This window comes from Physcomitrium patens, chromosome 3 (assembly GCF_059467195.1).
Source record: "Physcomitrium patens ecotype Gransden chromosome 3, ASM5946719v1, whole genome shotgun sequence".
Taxonomy (NCBI): Eukaryota; Viridiplantae; Streptophyta; class Bryopsida; order Funariales; family Funariaceae; genus Physcomitrium; species Physcomitrium patens.
In genome coordinates this window covers 25,071,792-25,090,003 of record NC_143412.1, presented here as the reverse complement: position 1 = coordinate 25,090,003, position 18,212 = coordinate 25,071,792, and the positions used below count along the sequence as shown (strand labels likewise).

Below are 18,212 nucleotides of genomic sequence, written 5' to 3'. Positions count from 1 at the left end.
CAGTAGAATTTCTTGAATCGCGGGAGCTGGATGAGCCTTCAATCCTGCACGAGGATCCACGATTTTCCCTGCGCAGCACCGAATCGTTTCACTCTGTTGTGGTTCATGATTTTCTGCAACTTGCGCGTGTTGTTTGCATTGATTGTGCTGGTAAATTGCGTCGCGTGGACGTCGAAGCTGTTTTGCGGAGCAGATCTGGTATAGGTTGCGACAGGGGATGTAGCTGGGAGACAGGAACTTATTTGCGTTTGCACACAGATACGAGGACGCGTTAGCGAGAACAGACTGTTGGACCTGCGGGAATCGTTTGTTTTTTTGTATGGCATAGGCTGGATTTTCTAGGTTTGAGTGTGTCGACGGGATTGAGAATCTGGGCACGTTGTGTTTTTATATTGCACTTGCAGCTCTCCCCTGCGAGCAGTTACTGTTGAGGTCGTGGCATGCGTTTCGATTAGAGCATAAAACATTGCTGCGTTTTTCTTGGCTACATATGCTCGCTGTCAGGCTTTTAGACGTATTTTCAGTGTTGGAAGAACAGTGACAGGAGATTTCAATTTTTTTAAAGAGAGTAAAAATTCTAGTGATTTTGAGCGAGTTTTTGATTTTCAGATGGGAGATTGAGGTTGGAACGCTTGGTGAGGCGGACGGAGTGAGAGGGGGGGAGTTCAGTAAGGGGGATGGGGACCCCTAAAGTGGGATGGTGCAAGTACAGGATCTTCATTGCAATCCTGATTGCAGCATCCATTACAGCTGGGGGATTATTAGGTTTCCACAAACCTAATCTCAAAGGATGTATTATGACTTACATGTACCCTATGTACATTCCTGTTCCTCTTCCTTCCAACGCCACGGCCGGCAAATATTCCTTGTATCTTTATCACGAAGGCTGGAAAAGAATTGATTATCAGCTTCATCTTGTCAAGTTGTCAGGTGTTCCGGTTCTTTTTATCCCTGGCAATGGTGGCTCTTACAAGCAAGTGAGTCTTCTTTTTGTATTGTATTTTTAATTTTCAAAAATAAATGAATAAATAAATAATATAGATTATGTTTCTAGTATCAATTTCTTTGTTTTCTTCAATCAGGGTTTGTGGAATTTTCTGTCGTGGACATCCTTACCCTGTGTGTCAAACCTTCATTTTCTTCAAGCGAAGGGTTTTTGTAATCCTAGTAAGTGTTGTGAATCATTAAGTTATTGAGGCATTGCTTATTTCTTCGTTTTATGTGTTTATTCTCACATGATCCACAATGCCTGACTTCCTGTTGGACTCAAAAAGTCTGCAGAGCTGGCAGGTGCAGAAGTGGGTGTGTATATAGTCCGTTCGAAGAAATTAAGCTACATGAAACTCTTCTTCTTCTTCCATCTGTTCGTTTGATCCACCGACTCTCCCAGGTTGTTTGTCTATGCAGGTCCCAACGGCTGATTGGGAAGTTATTGCTTATAAAGTAAGAACTAAAATTACTCTTTGTATCAGGTGCGATCTATAGCAGCAGAATCAGATAGAGCATATGTTGGTGGTCCTCAGGACGCTGAATATTATCAACAGTCGGGCTTCACGCCTCTTGAAGCTGGTCCAATGCAAGATGAATTGCAGTTTTCTGAGCTATTGGCTAAAGTCAGAGCAGAAGGGCAGTATGCGAACCATCTTGATTGGTTCGCTGTTGATTTGGAGGGAGAACATTCAGCGATGGACGGGTGGATTCTTGAAGAGCACTCCGAGTATGTTGTGCAAGCTGTACACCGGGTGTGACTCTCATCACTTTCTAACATAAAAGATGCCTGTAGTGGAATTTGTGGGTCACTGTTTATTAGATTAGGATTATTAGATGACTGTTTTAAACTCGGTTTTGGGTATTAGTTTCCATGGTTGGGCACAATCGAAATCTGTTCATTCCTGCATTTTTACTCCGTAATTGATGTCTTATAATCAGCAACGCGTTTTGTTAGACTAGCCAGATGCTATGTTCCTGTTTACTAAAATAAGGTCAGATTTGAACAGATTTTTGGCCCTAATCGTAGTGTATTTGGCCAATGTAGCCTCACTGTGCTGGCTAGAGCTGTTGTTAAACTATTGTTCCCGTTAGTGGCTTGTATTGTTCTACTTTAACACAATACAAGCAATTAATCGCAATCGAACTGTACAGAGTGCATTTCATAGTCGTTATTAACTCGTAAAGTCTCGAGACTTATACACTGGTAATTTCTTTCTTTGCAAACAGATTTTAAATAGGTATAAAGAGTCATTGGATACGAGGTCTAAGCACAATGGTGACAAGGGTGAGATTTTGCCTACAAATGTCATCTTGGTTGGGCACTCTATGGGTGGCTTTGTGGCAAGAGCTGCAGTCGTGCATCCAGAGCTTAGACCTGGAAGCGTTCGAACCGTTGTTACTCTTTCCAGCCCGCACAGGTATTTTGCCATGGTCGGGAGGGTTGTATGCATCTTGTCATGGTTATCCACGAGGTTCACTATCATCTATCATTTTATGTAAATGAATAGTCGGTTCTTTGTGGTGTCCTCACATTCGTTTGGGGGAAAAGGAATTGGTATGAATTTGAGAACATCGTGAGAACATGAGCTTAAAAATACAGGTTAAATCATCATTTTGTTTTTTTGTTTTTTGTGTTTTATGTTTTGTTTGTTTTGTTTGTTTTTTGTTTTTGTTTTCTTTTCTTTTCTTTTCTTCTAGTTGACTGTTATTTCTTGGCAGATCGCCTCCTCTGGAAGTTCAGCCCTCCTTTGGACGTTTTTTTTCAAAAGTTAATGATGCATGGATACAAGGTTTCAAGAGTGTTCAGACAAGTGGGGGACACTGGTCGAAGCCCCCATTATCTGATGTAGTAGTTGTGTCTATAGCTGGAGGTGCTCGGGATTATCAGGTTTGTACAAGACTTGGTCTCGAAAATATGTCTGCACAGTTGTTGCTATGCTTAGGACAATATTTTCTTAATGATGTTAAGTATATTATGCTGCAATTCTACTTTTTGTACTTTTTTCTTTTTTCTTTTTTTTCTTTAACTTTTCCCGCCCTCTCAGCATGTATTTTGAAATTAAATAGATTTTCTGATGGTGATATGTTCCTGTCAAATAGGTACGGTCTAGGATGGCTTCACTGGATGGGATTGTACCTCCAACCAATGGCCTCACTATTGGTGCAGCAGGCATGGTGAATGTATTCCTCTCTACGGATCACCAAAGCATTTTATGGTGTAACCAGTTGGTTATGCAGGTAAGCGATGCGTCTAATCACCGGCAGAGCATTGTTTCAGAAACCTGGTTGGCTTAGTATCTTTCATTAATATTAGGGAGGTATAATTTTTAGAATATGAAATTGGATGAGCTGTTCAGCTGTGTTTTTTTGAACCATATGTATGCAAACCTGATGCAAAAGGCTTTGGTACATAGGTCTCGCATACACTGCTACAACTTATAGATGAGAAGACAGGGCAGCAAATGACAAGTCCACATGCAAGAATGGCCGTGTTTGTTTCCAACCTGCGTAGTGCATTGCCACATACTTTTGATTGGTTACCCAGCATCACTTCAAGGATTCCAGTGTCTTTAGTGAAGTCAGCTAGTATTGAGGAAGGTATGTTCATTTTGGTTCCACTTTTGCGAGGTCGGTGTATTTTTCCTCTTGCATTTAAAAGCGGAGTTTCTACTGAAGGTGAAACTACTATCTTATGCCACTGCATTTCACAGGCTAAAGTAATGGTCAAATAATGAGAATGTTGAGAATCAGGCATTTCTATGAAGTTCTTGGTTGCACATTTATTCGTATTGAAGTTGCAGCGAATCAAGCTCTTGGAAAAAAAATATGGAGGATGATGTTGATGGTTCGGAATCAGGTAGCGGAAAGTTGGATAAGGAACATGACGTCCCAAAGCAGGGTCCGTTCGCTTGCCCCTCCAGAGTTCCCTGGGAAAAGGAGGTTCCACAAAATGACTTTTATTCCAAGTCCAACATCATGACCGTGCTGGGAATGGATGGAAGACGAAGAGTAATGGACATCAAGAAACTTGTAAGAGCTTAATCCTCATGTGATGTCGCTTGTTTGAACGTGTGCTCAAGGGTAGGTGAGAAGTTTCTTATAATTCTTCAGTCTTTAACAAAGTCTAGGTGATCGAAAATGATGTTGTATGTAAAATTCCATGAGCAATTGTTACAAGGTGAAGAGCGTGGAGATTTGGAGCATCTAGTGCTGCCTTTCACTTACGTGGCTAATGAACGTCAGACATTTGTTTCAATTTTTATGGGTTTGAGTCAGGCTAAGGATGGCGATTGGTTTGTTTTAGCAACAAACTTGGCACCATGCACTGGAGTGCGCGTGCATTTATGGCCCGCTAGTGCCAAGCCTGGTGGCTTATCTGATTTTGAGGAAGCAGTAGAGGTGACTACGAAGATGGCTGAAATTCCAGCAGGCCCCATCCAACACCAGGTATCACTTTCTTTCTTTGTTAAAAGTTGGATGGAATCCAAGCAAGGTAGTAATGTGCTAGTATTGTGATTGTATGGCAAGTGAAGCATTTCTGGTTATGATGTTCGCGGTTATTGTAGTGCTTAAATGCAACAAGGGTTATGGATTATTTGCATCGCTGCGCGGGTATACCCGATAGTCTGGTACTTTGACGAGCATCATAAATACTACACCTTCACATGTGTTTTTGTTTGTTTGGTCTACGTGACAAACACATTCAGACGATTTCAAAATTTAAAGTCTTGTGGAGTGTGTCTTGGCAACTGAGAGAAAGTCTAAATTAGGATTGTTTTCGTCACTATTGTGTGATACATCTACACAAGCTTCCAGAGAATCATTAACTTTTAATTACATTGTTAGTTAAGACTTCTTATTTTACCTTGTTTAATGTAGACTGAGCCGGGAGGACAGACAGAGCAAGCCGCTCCCAGAGGAATCCTTCGTCTTAGCCCCGACGATTTACGCGGGTTCAAGTTTTTATCAGTCTCGGTAGCTCCACGTCCGGTAAGACCAAGTGCATATTGATTTGTTCTTCCTTTCCTTTGCAGCCATAGAGTATGGGGATGTGCAAGGTTATTGAATATGCATTTTCCACTGCATCTATTGAAGCAGGTTGTTTAGACCATTTTAAGAACATATGTTTTCTCCAGTTTTGGTTCATCAAACGCAGATGCGGTTTCTTTTTATTGAAGGTAGTTGCGTTATCCGGGATGGTGCTTCTTGTTTTGCTGCTTTCACTTATTGGATTGTTAGAAACCCGAGAGTAGTGGCAACGTATTGTTTTGCATGAAAGGGACGAGCGGAATCATGGATTGAGCATTATTTTGACTTTGCTTTATTTGCAGAGCGTTTCCGGAAGACCACCACCTGCTGCATCTATGGCTGTAGGGCATTTCTTCAATCCTAAGGAGGGGAGGATGCATTTGTCACCAGTGTCCCTCCTATCCACGATTTTTAGGACGCAGGTATTCAGATGATCTCACTTTGTCTCTCTAAATGTTGCGGCTGGTATGGGCAATCTGTAGAATTCGTTTACCTTCGGTTTTTAATGAATCTCTGAACTGCCCATCTTTGTTTCACATCTGGAGGTTGTACTTCAAAGAACTGTGGGTTTGCTACTGATGTAAAAGTCGCTTATTATGCAAACAGGAGGTTGTACTCGGGGAGGACCATCCGTTACTTTGGAATTTGTCAATTGCAGTGTCAGCTGGAACTTTGCCATTAAATTTGACTGTGAAGGCTTTAAGTTGCGGCATTCAAACAACAGTGCTTGCCAAAGAGGATCCAGCACCTGAGGAGCTTCTCAGTAAGCTCTTGTTTCTCTTGTCAGATTAACTTCCTTTGGCTACTTGCCGTTAGCATAACACCTCCTTGTATTCAATTTATTTCTACTTTAAGTTGAATTATTTAGATTAGCAGGTCAACCACATAAAGAAAGGAAATAATCTGATTTGATTAGCAGGTACTCTCAATTAACCATCCTTTTACGATGTTATATAGGTAGCAGCAGCATTTCCTATTCTCGACTATTCAATATCTTTCCTTTCTTTATGTGGTTTCCAATTTTCACATGTATTTTTCTTATTTTATATCCCATTATCAGTTAGTAAAGTTTTGGTGGATCACCATTTAGTATGCTGTTGCGGCAGAGTAATTTCTAACCATGTATTTTTGATTGGCCAGAAATTTGCAAAGCCCGATGCTTCCCTCCAGTTGCTCTTGTCTGGGATCCTCCTTTCGGCTTGGAAGTCATTCCAAATTTAGATTCTGAAATCGTAGTGGTTGATTCTGCTCCTGCAATTTGGGGATCAAGTTATGGGTCTGAGCATACTACAATTCTTCTCATGGTATGAACTAACCAATTTCTCAATATCACTTGTATAGATCTCTAGTTACTGCCTGGTTCTTGCTTGGTTGTTGTCGTTAGTGGACTTTCATTCTGAGAATTTAGTCAGTGTTTCAATTGTCACATGTCAAAGTCTGATGGCAGATTGCTGTTCATACTCGTGCAGATGCTTGTGTGTGTTTGAATGTTTTATGTTTTTTTGACAAACTGCGCATTGTAGAGAGACTATGCAGAGGGTTGTTCAAGAGTTTTACTGCTCATTATGGAATCCATTCACTGGTTGCAGGTTGACCCACACTGTTCCTATAAAGCAAGCCTTGAGGTGTCATTACCAACAGCTGCTAGTCGCTTCCTTTCAGTATATGGATTGCAGGTGCTTGCTCTACCTTTTTCATAAGATGCTGCAGTAATGATTGATGTATGAGAGTGTAAGAAGTTTTGAAGAGTTTACTGGGAAGAAATTGTTGCATCAGTGTTTGTTTTTATTTTTACTTTTTTATTTTGAACCGTGGGTAGGATTGTGCATCAATTCATGTTAGCCGTTACTGTTGCAAAAGATATCAGATACTGATTGAATAGTTACATAGTTATATGAATTCGATTGCCAATCATCGAAGGCAATTTATTGTTGTGCAGATCACTGGTTTAGCGGTGGCAGTGGTATTGTTTGCTCTTATGCGTCAAGCACGAGCTTGGGAACTGGACCTCATGGTTCCATCAGTTGTCTCATGTATTGAGGCAAATTTACGAATACCATCTCCGCTCTTACTTTTGGCACCTGGACTTTCGGTTGTGTACTACTTACTCTCCATCTTTGGAACAGAGACACCGCCACCTTTGATCAGCTTTGTGGGTGTCTCTCTTGTATGCTATATTTTTGCGAATGGAGTTGTTGCTTTATTAGCAGTCATCAGCAGCGTCATATTTGAGGCTGCATCTTTTATCCAAGTATTTTTCAAGCTTAAGTAAGTTGCTTATTCTGTGGTTTTGCCCTCATTAGAACTGCTCATGTAACTACATTGTTTTTAATTTGATTCGTGTGCATAGACACTTATGAGAAATCGTTCTTTTTCGTACTAAAAGTTGCATCAGTGTAGTGAAGGAAGGTCAAAATTTAAATCTAATCCTGGACAACACGGACACAAGATTTTATACCCTCCATTTTGCTGACATAATCATGTACATACTAGTAATCTCAAAGACTGAATTGATACTTGCAGGTTCCGGGCGTTGGAAGATCGACCTCGAGCCCGAGATTCAAGGTCCTCCAATTCAAACGTTAAGAAGGTACAGTTATTATTTAGTGTACTAGATAAGTAATTGGACAGTAAGCTTTTTTTTTTTTTTTTTTTGTAACATCTATCTTCTTTGTTCGCTGTTATGCAATATATGAGCTTTATTTTTGTACTAGCGCAATTCCGTATTGGGTGGCAGATCTGTTGATTGTTCGCTTTTCAATGAGCAGGTAATTAAGAAACTAAAATCAAGGCCATTACTAGCGATGGCTGCTGGTATTACTGTGCTTCTTGTCTTTGTTCATTCCAGCATCGGACTTATCGTGCTGTTGTTAGTACACGCTTGGAACTGCCAGACTGCTCTTTGCAGGTATTAATTCAGCTCACTTCCGTGTAAATTGGTTATCTCGAATATTCGTGATTTGTTGAATCATTTATTTTCGGTGAGACCACTTGCAATATTTACGAAAACTGTATGAACATATCTACCTGAAAGATCAATATGACGTCTCAAGCCATCCCTTAGCTGTTACTCGTAGTACTGACATTGCAGTCAGCAGAAATGGGAAATGTAGGTTTGATTCTTGTGTCATTCATGCAGGCATCGGCTACAGAAAACTCTCAAGTGGAGTGCGAAAAAAGAAGATCGTATTGAACCGCAATTAGGGAAGACCACCACTTTGGGTGATGAGTTGAAGACACCCGCTGCACTTACTTACGGAGAAAATCACCTTGAGACCTATCGATACCGTCAAGGACTTCTACTACTCCACCTTTTAAGTGCTGTTATGCTTGGCCCTTCTCTTGCTGCATGGGTTCAGGTTGTTCCTCTATCCTTACGTGTGAACTTGCATTCGTATTCTTTGAATTATCTGCGTTACCATTTGTGTCAATATAGCTTCAGAAATAGTTATCCCAATTACATTAATTGCTGCTAGGTAGAATGAGTTTCTTAACCCGTTATGACACCAATTCCTTTGATTGGGGTTGTTGCAGAGATCTGGTTTACAATCAGCCTTACCTTCATTTCTTGATTCTGTTCTCTGCTTCGGCATTGTTCTACATGGGCTGTATTTGAGCGTCTCAGATGCCAACAAATCTTTTGTTCCATTATCGCATCTATTTGGACCAAAAGTTGCCGAAGCAGGTTTCAGCTTCATTTATGGCATCGCAGGCTTGTATTGCTACTGTGCCGGACTAGGACTGGCTCCCTACAAGGCATATTATGCACTTGCTTTAATCGGTGCGGTAACCGCAGGACTTAGATTTAAGGATAAACAGACACGAGGATTAAAGGCAGACTTCTCCGGGATGAGACGGCATTCTCTTACACATAAACACATATGATTCTCTTAGACTCATTTGATCCAAATTAACTTGTTCCAGTCTGATAATAGTGCAGGTCATTCCTTTCTCCTCTGCTTTTGGTATGCCTTAACATAGCATTGTTGAGACTTCGTAAGCATTTCGAACTTGCTCATGTATAAAATCTCTGGTTCACAATATAAAGTGAGGAACAGGACGCCATAAATGTCAAAACAAATGGAAAGCCACATGGAGCAGCAGTCAATTTGCTAAGTCCTGTACTTTGTGGGAATGTAATATCTTGCAGTTAACTCATGGAAGTTTGGGTGCTCTTGGATATCACGCATTGATATTTTCAATGTCCAATATTATGGTAGAATAACAGCTAACACAAGCCATCTATACCATTTGTCAGTGCTGAATTATTATTATTATTATTCTTAATTTTTAATCATAGATTTACATATTTGTAGTATTTTAAATAATATTTTTTTATTTTTTAAAATAAAGTAGTATATATATTTTATTGAAATTTTAATTATTTTGATTAAAATCAAATATGTTTTCTATATATAAAAATATATTAGAATTATTAACATAACTTTTGGTTGGAATAATAAATAACATATAATAAAATAAAGAAATATGACAAGTGAGTAACAAGTTGTGGTGACAATAATATAAATTATGATTGTATGTCGTGGATGGCAAATTGTGGTGGCATCAACAATATCCTTAAAACATTATCTATTATAAAAACTCTAACTTTTAAATTTTAAAATAAGAAATTACGTGATTAGAAATCTTATTATACAATATATTTTAGACTGTCTTGAAACAACATTTTCTCGTTGAAATATTACTTAACTTTGGCCAGCACTTTCATTGCTTCCAGCGGCAACAGCCAGAACATGCAAAGCCATGCTGGTGGAGCCATCCATGATGCTCCATTTAAGGGATCCACTTCAAGGGGTCCTGCCCGGGGAAATCTGCCCGAGGGGACTTGCCCCATCATTCTGCCCGCCGGGTCCTGCCCCGAGAAGTCCTGCCCGAGGGGTCCTGCCCCGGGTCCCGCGCGACGGGTCTGTGTCGGGTAGACCCGCGCCGGGGATGGAGTGTAGGTCCGGATTGTTCAAACCGGTATCGAGGTTTCTAGTTCGTTATGAGCGAGTTTTTCACCCTTCAGGAGACTCTATTTTTATTTATAGATTGTAGTCGATGCGGGGGTAGGACATTTATGTGTATAGCCCGTGAGATCCGGGGGGGGGGGGGTGTGTGCACTGTAGTTCCGGATTCTTCAGGCTGTTTGGATCGTAAAGATTTGCTACGATATTTTATTTGTTTATTTTTTAAAAAAGTCATTAGCAGAATTGAATCGTAGCAATTTTTATTTATTTTTGTTTGTTGCTTGGCTCGAAGCGATTTTGGATTTGGTTGTATATGAGGAAATTTCCATTTGATGGTATGTAAGTAAGGGCGAGGAAAAGTTCCGGGATTAGGAACTTCGACTCTTGAGTCACATTTTGAAATCGACATCTGCAGAGAGTCCGTGTTGTGGTGGTGTTGAGGTTGGAGTGAAGCAGAGTAGTAAGGACCACAGAAATGGTGGTAAAGGAGCAGGACGAGAAGTCTAACAACTTGCGGGAGCTTTTGAGCAGCTTTTATGGGTCGGGCTCGTCTGATTCCGAGTCGCGATTCGAGCCCCCTGATGCATTGCAAGGAATCGATCTCCCAAATTTTGACTCCGATCGCTACATTTCTTCCTTGGTGAGTTCACAATTTGCGTTCACTGCTTTTCTCTTGCTCTCTTCTTCTTCTTCTTCTTCTTCTTCTTCTTCTGCTTCTTCTTTTCTCTTTCTGGCATAGTTCATTTATTTTGGAATTGGAGCTACCAAGCTGATCAGTATCGAGAAGACGATAAGGATTACTCACTTTTGGAAAGTTCAGTAAATTAGAAGGGTTGAGATTTTCGCAATTTTGTTTTGGAGCACTACCTCGTAATCAGAAGGTATTCGGATAGCGATTAATCGCTTTCAGATTTTTACAGGATCAACATACTCCTATTTCAGCCACGTTGTTCTCTTTTCCCTTTGTCCTGAAGTGCTGTAGAGTTGATTTCGTATTGGTACTCTACACACAGCTTGTTAAGACACCATTGGATCGCTTGCGGGATCGGCATGTTGAAATGGCAGCTGAGATCAAAACTTTGGATAGTGATATCCAATTCTTGGTGTATGAAAACTACAACAAATTCATAAGTGCAACTGATACAATACGTCGGTATGTTTGACAGTTGTATTCTTGGAAAAAAAAAATCTGTAAAACTTTTATTGATTAATATCCATTCTATCACAAGCGCTGTCTTTGTTCTTTGAACATGATCATGATTTGCTTGAGCTGTTGACAAGATGATCGTCTGTGATTGCAGCATGAAGGAAAATGTATCTGGCATGGAGTTGGAGATGGACCAACTTCTTAAAATGGTCAAGCACAAGCTTTGTTCGATCCGTCTTTAAAAATTAATCACGTGGCTTTGTCAACACTCACAAACCAGTAACTGAGTACTTAGCTGGTCAAAAGACTTGAGACCTATTCAGTTTAGAAACCCTTCAGCTGTTGATACGATGTCATGAAGCTGAATTCTAGGGAAGTTAAGTTAAATGTGGTAAAGAGAACCCCATATATCACGCACACATGTTTGAAGCATTAGGACATACTGATCTATCGAACTGGAATTTTTTTTAAATCAAAATAAAATCAAAAATACAATTTTAAAAAAAATAAATTAAATAGATATTTCAATTGATTAGAATGAGCACTTTTAGGTGTATTGCTAAAGACAAACTGCATCTCAGTAATCTTGGATGATGCAGTTTTATAACTTACGTTCTGGCTCTGCAGGTCACTATTGTTAGGGGGGAAAGTGATGGGGTCAATGCCTCTTTGTGTAAACGCCGTGAGCGTATCGAGGAACTCAACCGTACTCGAAGTCTCCTTCGGCAAATTCAGGTAAGTCATTTTTTTAACACATAGGGGAGTTTTATCTGCCTTGATGTGTTGACCTAAGACTGTAAAAGAAGATAAGAGAACTTACTGATTAGGGTTACTATTTGAAGAAAAATCCGTCGTGGCTCATGCTATTGGTAAGCCGTCCAAGGATCTGTACATTTTGCTAGCACAACGAGACGAGTGTTTACAAGGATATTATACAAAGATCTGATTTATGTAAAGGCGGATACTATTATGTCAAACACCATAAAATTTGTAGCGGATTAGTGGCTGATATTAAGTGCAAGATACTGTGTATGGTGGATGTAAACACATCCGAGCCTTTTTGGTGGAGTAGTTGAGGTAGGGTTTACCATATTATGTCATGTATCGTGATGTGACATGAAGGTTCAATACATTGCGTTCTTGAGCTTTAATAACTCATGTTTCATCGAAGAAGACTCGCAGAACCGACCTATGTGTTGTGTCGAATTCTCCTATTAATTCATTTTGTATCTTGAATGTGCAGTTTGCTTTTTCTCTACCACACCGCCTTCGTAAATGCATTAACACGGAGAATTATGTAGGAGCTGCAAAGTATTATTATGGTTCACTTCCGATCCTGAAGGTAATTTTTTTTCCTACTCCACAAGCAAGAATACAAACTGATGTTTTTTTTGGAACTTTGAGTTGAACTCTTGCTCAGACTATTATGCCTACTACTTTCTCCTTGGGTAGGACTTGCATGTTTATATATTCTTTTTTTATGTGCTGTGAACTGTGGAAGAGTAGGCGTACGGGCAATCATCTTTCCGGAAATGCAAGGAAGAATCGGATGCAATAATAAGCACCCTTATCAAAAGGCTACAAGTAAGTACAAGCTCTACCTCATCAATTCCAGTGATTTCAATGCTATTTGTAATTTTATTTCGTCTGTCTTGTAGGAAGCGAAACATGTTCTTCGCGTTCGTCCTATTCGTTGAAACCAAGCCACTAAGGAATGTTTTAGTTTTCCTTGAATCTTGTTCTTTACCACAATCGATTTTCTGTGCTTATGAGTGAAAACTGTGTTCCCAGGCTAAGATAAAGGATCGTTCGGTTCTGCTCCCAGCTCGAGCTCAAGCAGTTTCACTTCTTCAGCAACTAAAGCATCCGGTCTGAGCCTTATGTTCTCCTCATATCCATGATATGGGGCGTAGTTTGGTCGGATTTGTTGGTTTTTGTTTTCTTGGTTTCACCTGCTGCCGATTCACACCCTCGTTCTTATTTATGGGGATGAGGTAGATGTGAGATGTGACAGTGGGCCATACAACGTACTCATGGCAAGGAAAACTGTTCATCTACACACGTTGTCAAATACGGCGTTAGATGGACACAATGATGGACACATTTCTGTCATATCATGGGAAATGTGGAGTCAAACAGAAGTTCTATCTAACTAAACGGGTTGCTTCTCAACAAGGTCTCAAGGCACTGGAGACTTCAACTTCACGAAAGGAACTCCACACGGAAGATGAGAAGGTATGATTCCCTTCAAGTATAGATTTGCCTGCAAGATCTTGATGTGTTGCTACAAACCAACAGAACAATCATTGCTCCTTTTGTCCGTTTTTTTCTTGCCTTAACACGACGTCTATCTGTATCAGGATTTTATACAAGAGTTTTTGGACGAATCAGTCAAATTTCGAGAGATTTTTCCGAATGGCGAAGATCACCTTTTACATATTTCAACTGAATTCTTTGATGAGTAAGACTATTCATTCTCGATCTGTTTTCTTCTCATTCATGTACATGACTGTTATTGAGTTTCAATATTGATAAAGAGAATCCTAGTGATTTAAAACATGAATTATATATTTAGGTGCTAAATGTGCTACGTTCACCAGCTTTTCATAAGTTTTGCTGTTGCTGCAGTTGATTCCTTCGTTGATTTCTTCCAGTTACTTCAAGACTGTGAATCTTTCACTGCAGCCTGATAGTGGGGAGATGTTGGCAGCAGAGCTGAATATTTCTTTTCGTGAGTTAGCATTTTGACTGAATAAATTTTTGTCATCTCTTGGACCTCACTTTTCAGTATGCTGCTTATTTGTTCTAAATATCAGTACCAATCTTATTTAAAATTTATTTTACGCTGTAAGTATTGTCTACTTACTAAATTTTGGATGTCAAGGTCCCCAGATGTGTAGAGGATATCCACTATCCTGACAAGTGTCATTAGTGTTGTGCACGCAGGGCAGCTATTACTGGATGTTAGTAGGATGAATGAATTGTTTCCAAGGGCAAATCTTCTAGATCGTGCGTCTGAGGTATCCTTGGCCTCCTGCAGGTTGAAATTATACACCAAATGTTTTGGGACTCACAAGTACTTCTGTTGTATTTATGGCGTCATGCTTATCTGTTAGTGGTCTTAGTCCAATATATAGCTCATAATATAGACTGGGTTCACTAATTCGAAACATGTCTTATGGTCTTTCTTGAAAAAACAAATTACTTATTACTCCTGCTTGTCCAACTCGTAGGCAGTGGAAAATGCTGTGCGAAAACATGTGACAAAGCAGTTTAATTGCCTTAACATTCGCATCAAAGGTATGCCCTCTTAGTGATTGCTCTTAATAAGGTTTGCTATACAATTTATTGTACTTTACTGCAAAAAAATTGGGAGATTTCGTCTCATATTTATAGCACCACAGCTATAGCTGTGTTGATCAAATCGCTTAGCTGTCTACTTTCTAGGCATGAGATAAGTCTTCCAATTTTTGCAAAGCCTTGGGGATAATTCCTGCATGCTCTCTGAGCTCCTATTACCTTCTCGGCTGGTTTGTGTAACTACGTAGATCTTGAATATCATGATTTCGAGGTTCCTTCAATTTCTCCAACTATCACTATGACTGTTAATTTTTCAGTACGCTGTGATTGTGATCGTAGCCTCGTTACGCATAACGGATCTTTCAAGGAAACCTGATTCGCAACAGCCTCCAAAAACTCTCAAAGCTTTCCTTGAGATCGCACAGAAGACAATTATAGATGGTAGCCTTGAAGTCTTACAGGTTTAGGACCCTCCATTTACTTTTTCAAAACTGTTCTAAATTTAGAGATATAGTTCAAAAATCTATATTATGGAAATAGGATCTTTTTGTTCATGAAACAGAATGAATACAATTTGTAGCTGGTCACACGCTGTACACTTAGCAAGTTTACATTTATATGTAAATAGACTGATCAGGTCGTCAAGTAGTATGATTGAGTGTTGGTCGCGGTAGTTGGCAGCGCCCATGACCTTCAGTTCTCATTCTCGAGAGCTCAAGTTGTTGTGATTCTCTTTGTTTAATCGTGAAGCGTGCTCATTTTGCAGGACCTGAAGGAACTCCTCGTCAAAAGCAAGTCATATTTTGCCCGTTGGGCAGATGAATACACTGACCTAGTCCAAGGAGGTTTCCAGGAGCTATTCACCAACCTTATTGATCATTTTGGATTTCTTTGTGCTCAATCTGTTGAAACCCCGCCACAATCAGACGAATCACAATCTGCGCAGACAGTAACCCCAAGTTTGATTCTTTTATTGTCCCTTCTGTCAATATACCTTTATCAAACTGCTGTACCACAAATCACTGAGGTGAGCACGAAACTTTTATCACTGTTTTGTGGCCTTAATAGTATATTGCACTTCACCATGACGTTGAATAATGTTACAGGATTGATAAGTATGAGCCTCTGAATTTGTAACATTAATAAAATGATGTGTCGTGACGACGGAACTTTCATGCTGTGACTGGAGCAGTAATGATAATTTATTATTCTTTCACACTATCTGCAGTTAGTGGGGACTTGGTTTCCTGGTGGAGGCGCAATGGGATCTGAGGGACGTCCAGCTTTCGTTCCCTCTGAAATTTGTCGTTTTCTCAACACTACTGGAGAGAAACTTCTTCAGCAGGTTTTCTGTCTGCTATTATCCACAATAGGTTCCCGTTTACATGAGGAATAACCTCATCATAAGCTTTCTCGGGCTGGATGTGGTTAAAGTTACAGTGAATTAATTCTGTAGTTTAACTGATCAGTTAATTGGGTTTGCTTGGCCACCAGTACGTTGATGTTCAAGCTCGCAATTGTTCTGTCGTAGTGCGAAAAGCTGTGAACACTCCCAATTGGTTGGAGGTACGTAATCATCTCATTACATGTGTGCCTTCTTGAAAATTGGTTCTTTGTATTTCACTTGATATTTGTTACATTAGTTTCAAAGAGCTGGTACATCTGTAATGTCTCTTTTTACACATTTGGATTTTCTTTTTTGAGATTTGAAGGTGATCTTTTATGTTTTGGAGTTTTCAGTACAAAGAGCCAAGCAACATCCGTTCGTTTTCAGACCTACTCTTGCAAGAAGTATGACCTGCATCTTCCTTTTCAAACCATCTTAAGTGGCCAACATTAACGTTTTGTAAAAATTCTGTAGACTATATGAGGACACTGTATGGACAGATTAAATGAATATTTTGAGATACTGGCCTTAGTTTCTATAAATAGAAACAAAGTGTGCCATTATTGTCGTCCTGCTCTGAGCGTTATGGAAGTTAACACGAACAATCCTTGCATCACGATCATAGTTCTGAGTTCCAGGATAGAAACTAAGCAGCATCAGCATGACCCTAAAACATGCAGCTGGATTAAAGCCTTGTGATGGTAAATAGTTTGAATAATACTAGGAAAGTCCATTGCTGATCTTAAACCTATGTAGAATTCTATGTGCGTTTGTGACTCATGATCAGTCCATCCATTTTTGCTTACAGAGGACTGAAGGTCTGAAAGGTTGGTATTCAGTATGAATAAGTATTTTGTTGTCTGTTGGATGTAGGTGGGAAGGATTCAAGCAGACGTACAGCAATTACTACCTCTAGGGCCCACCCGTGCCTACCGACACAAGATTACTTTTGGCAGCGTAGGACCATCTCAAAGTGCTTCCGTAAGGCAAGATGGTCATCGCTCTGCCTCCAATCTTCCCAAAGTGCGAAGCCAATTACTGGAGAGGGATGTGGCGAGACCGCTTACAGAGAAAGTTGAGATCTTCACCAAAGTTGAATATAATCAAGTTAGTCTTCTGAAATCAAAGCCTTGCTTTTCAGTGAATTAGCATCTCGTTTCAATTTTATTCTTTGTAACTTCAATATTCATATATTCCACCAGCACTGAATGAAGTTCAAAACATAACATGAAAACCTAAACCGTGAGACATTTAAGCAAGGGCGACTGGTTCATAATATTTACTTAGTGCATTTAATCTTTGCTCACCCCCAGTACTAAGAATATTGGACAAATGATAGAAAGAATCAGTGATACATTCGTGGGCATTGGAATGTTTGAGAAATGTGACCATCGTAGAAGTGCCACATGGATCAAGATCATTTTCTTATTTTTATTCTTTGTTTGCTGTATGCAGCTGTGGGTGATATCAACAGTGGTAAAGATGACGCTGAAAACCTTTGAGGAATGCGTCCGACTTCAGACTTTCAATCGGGGCGGTTATCAACAGATACAACTGGAATGTCATTATTTAAGAGAGCCGCTGCAAAATTTGGTTGACGATGCGACAGTGGTCGAAGTCATGTTAGATGAAGTATGTGATCCAACTTATACTGGCCCTGCGACTGGTTACCCATGATGATTAGTTTATGTATTGTGCACAATCGAGGTGTTTCAGAGGACTATCTTTGTAAACGTGAATGTTAAGTCTAATTAATAAATGACATTGACTCTCTCGCAGTACAGATCCCAATATTCACGAACTACTGATTTGAATTTCTGGTTTTCAGGTTTGTTCTGCAGCATTAGAGCGATGCCGAGACCCAGTGCCTCTGGATACTGTAGCCTTGGATAGGCTTGTGCAGGCGAAGAAAGCTAAAACGGAGTCTGCTGAAGAAGAGGCACCTGCTCAAATTGGAGCTTAGTAAATCTCTAGCAGCAACTTGGATTTTTTTTCAATTACTCTTGCGTGCAACCTGGTCCCAGCTCTTGCTCTGATTTGTTGCGCACCGTGAGACAAATCGTGACCGGGTTTCGCTAGCGTGCTAGCTACCATATTAGCACATATTTTTTTAACAAAAATGGAGTTCGTGGTAACACCACTTCATACGGTTGCTTTTGTCATGCGCTATGAAATGATATGGACCAAAAGTAAGATTACTCTTGAAATCAGTCCAAGTATTATGTTGGACACCCACCATGAAAGCCATCTAGTTTCCTTAGTTGCAGGAGCCGGTTCGATGTCAGCTTCTGGATCGTTATACAAGTTGCGGCGACATGTGTTCTGGAGAAACAAGATGAAAATTAATTTGATGGCGACATCAGCAAAGTGTGGTGACTCAAAGCTTACC

At 40.0% G+C, this 18,212-nt stretch overlaps 2 protein-coding genes across 7 annotated transcripts; both read left to right on the top strand.

The window, feature by feature from the left end:
- LOC112280244 (uncharacterized) lies at positions 1 to 9,100 on the top strand. Of its 2 annotated transcripts, none has more exons than XM_090249344.1 (19): positions 1 to 432; positions 610 to 977; positions 1,473 to 1,742; positions 2,218 to 2,408; positions 2,710 to 2,878; positions 3,091 to 3,228; positions 3,405 to 3,588; positions 3,848 to 4,020; positions 4,267 to 4,437; positions 4,870 to 4,980; positions 5,322 to 5,441; positions 5,626 to 5,782; positions 6,160 to 6,323; positions 6,609 to 6,695; positions 6,959 to 7,287; positions 7,543 to 7,609; positions 7,788 to 7,927; positions 8,159 to 8,378; positions 8,554 to 9,100. In XM_090249344.1, exons 2-19 carry the CDS (start codon positions 678 to 680, stop codon positions 8,902 to 8,904), a joined length of 3,342 nt encoding a protein of 1,113 aa, XP_090105470.1. In that variant the 5' UTR covers positions 1 to 432; positions 610 to 677; the 3' UTR covers positions 8,905 to 9,100. The 2 variants fall into 2 exon arrangements, with proteins under 2 accessions (XP_090105470.1, XP_024371289.1); XM_024515521.3 differs by having other exon boundaries at positions 9 to 150.
- A 952-nt stretch (positions 9,101 to 10,052) lies between these two features.
- LOC112280319 (vacuolar protein sorting-associated protein 51 homolog) lies at positions 10,053 to 17,980 on the top strand. Of its 5 annotated transcripts, none has more exons than XR_016502365.1 (20): positions 10,053 to 10,629; positions 10,910 to 11,142; positions 11,291 to 11,345; positions 11,764 to 11,871; positions 12,380 to 12,478; positions 12,643 to 12,720; positions 12,928 to 13,005; positions 13,321 to 13,371; positions 13,497 to 13,597; positions 13,791 to 13,867; positions 14,083 to 14,156; positions 14,370 to 14,436; positions 14,776 to 14,897; positions 15,203 to 15,463; positions 15,665 to 15,781; positions 15,931 to 16,002; positions 16,149 to 16,227; positions 16,697 to 16,930; positions 17,279 to 17,455; positions 17,652 to 17,980. XR_016502365.1 is itself a non-coding variant. In XM_024515672.3 (20 exons), exons 1-20 carry the CDS (start codon positions 10,465 to 10,467, stop codon positions 17,784 to 17,786), a joined length of 2,355 nt encoding a protein of 784 aa, XP_024371440.1. In that variant the 5' UTR covers positions 10,063 to 10,464; the 3' UTR covers positions 17,787 to 17,980. The 5 variants fall into 5 exon arrangements, 4 of the variants coding, with proteins under 4 accessions (XP_024371443.1, XP_024371440.1, XP_024371441.1 ...); XM_024515672.3 differs by having other exon boundaries at positions 10,063 to 10,629; positions 16,177 to 16,227; XM_024515673.3 differs by having other exon boundaries at positions 10,065 to 10,629; positions 11,003 to 11,142; positions 16,177 to 16,227.
- The last annotated feature ends 232 nt before the right edge of the window (positions 17,981 to 18,212 follow it).

Coding starts and splice junctions, on each gene's coding strand:
- LOC112280244 (XM_090249344.1), top strand. CDS start 678: ATGGGGACCCCTAAAGTGGGATGGTGCAAGTACAGGATCTTCATTGCA. Junction 5,442..5,625: donor CCACGATTTTTAGGACGCAG/GTATTCAGATGA, acceptor TTATGCAAACAG/GAGGTTGTACTCGGGGAGGA. Junction 5,783..6,159: donor AGCACCTGAGGAGCTTCTCA/GTAAGCTCTTGT, acceptor TTGATTGGCCAG/AAATTTGCAAAGCCCGATGC.
- LOC112280319 (XM_024515672.3), top strand. CDS start 10,465: ATGGTGGTAAAGGAGCAGGACGAGAAGTCTAACAACTTGCGGGAGCTT. Junction 13,006..13,320: donor TTCAGCAACTAAAGCATCCG/GTCTGAGCCTTA, acceptor CAAGGTCTCAAG/GCACTGGAGACTTCAACTTC. Junction 16,228..16,696: donor CAGACCTACTCTTGCAAGAA/GTATGACCTGCA, acceptor TGTTGGATGTAG/GTGGGAAGGATTCAAGCAGA.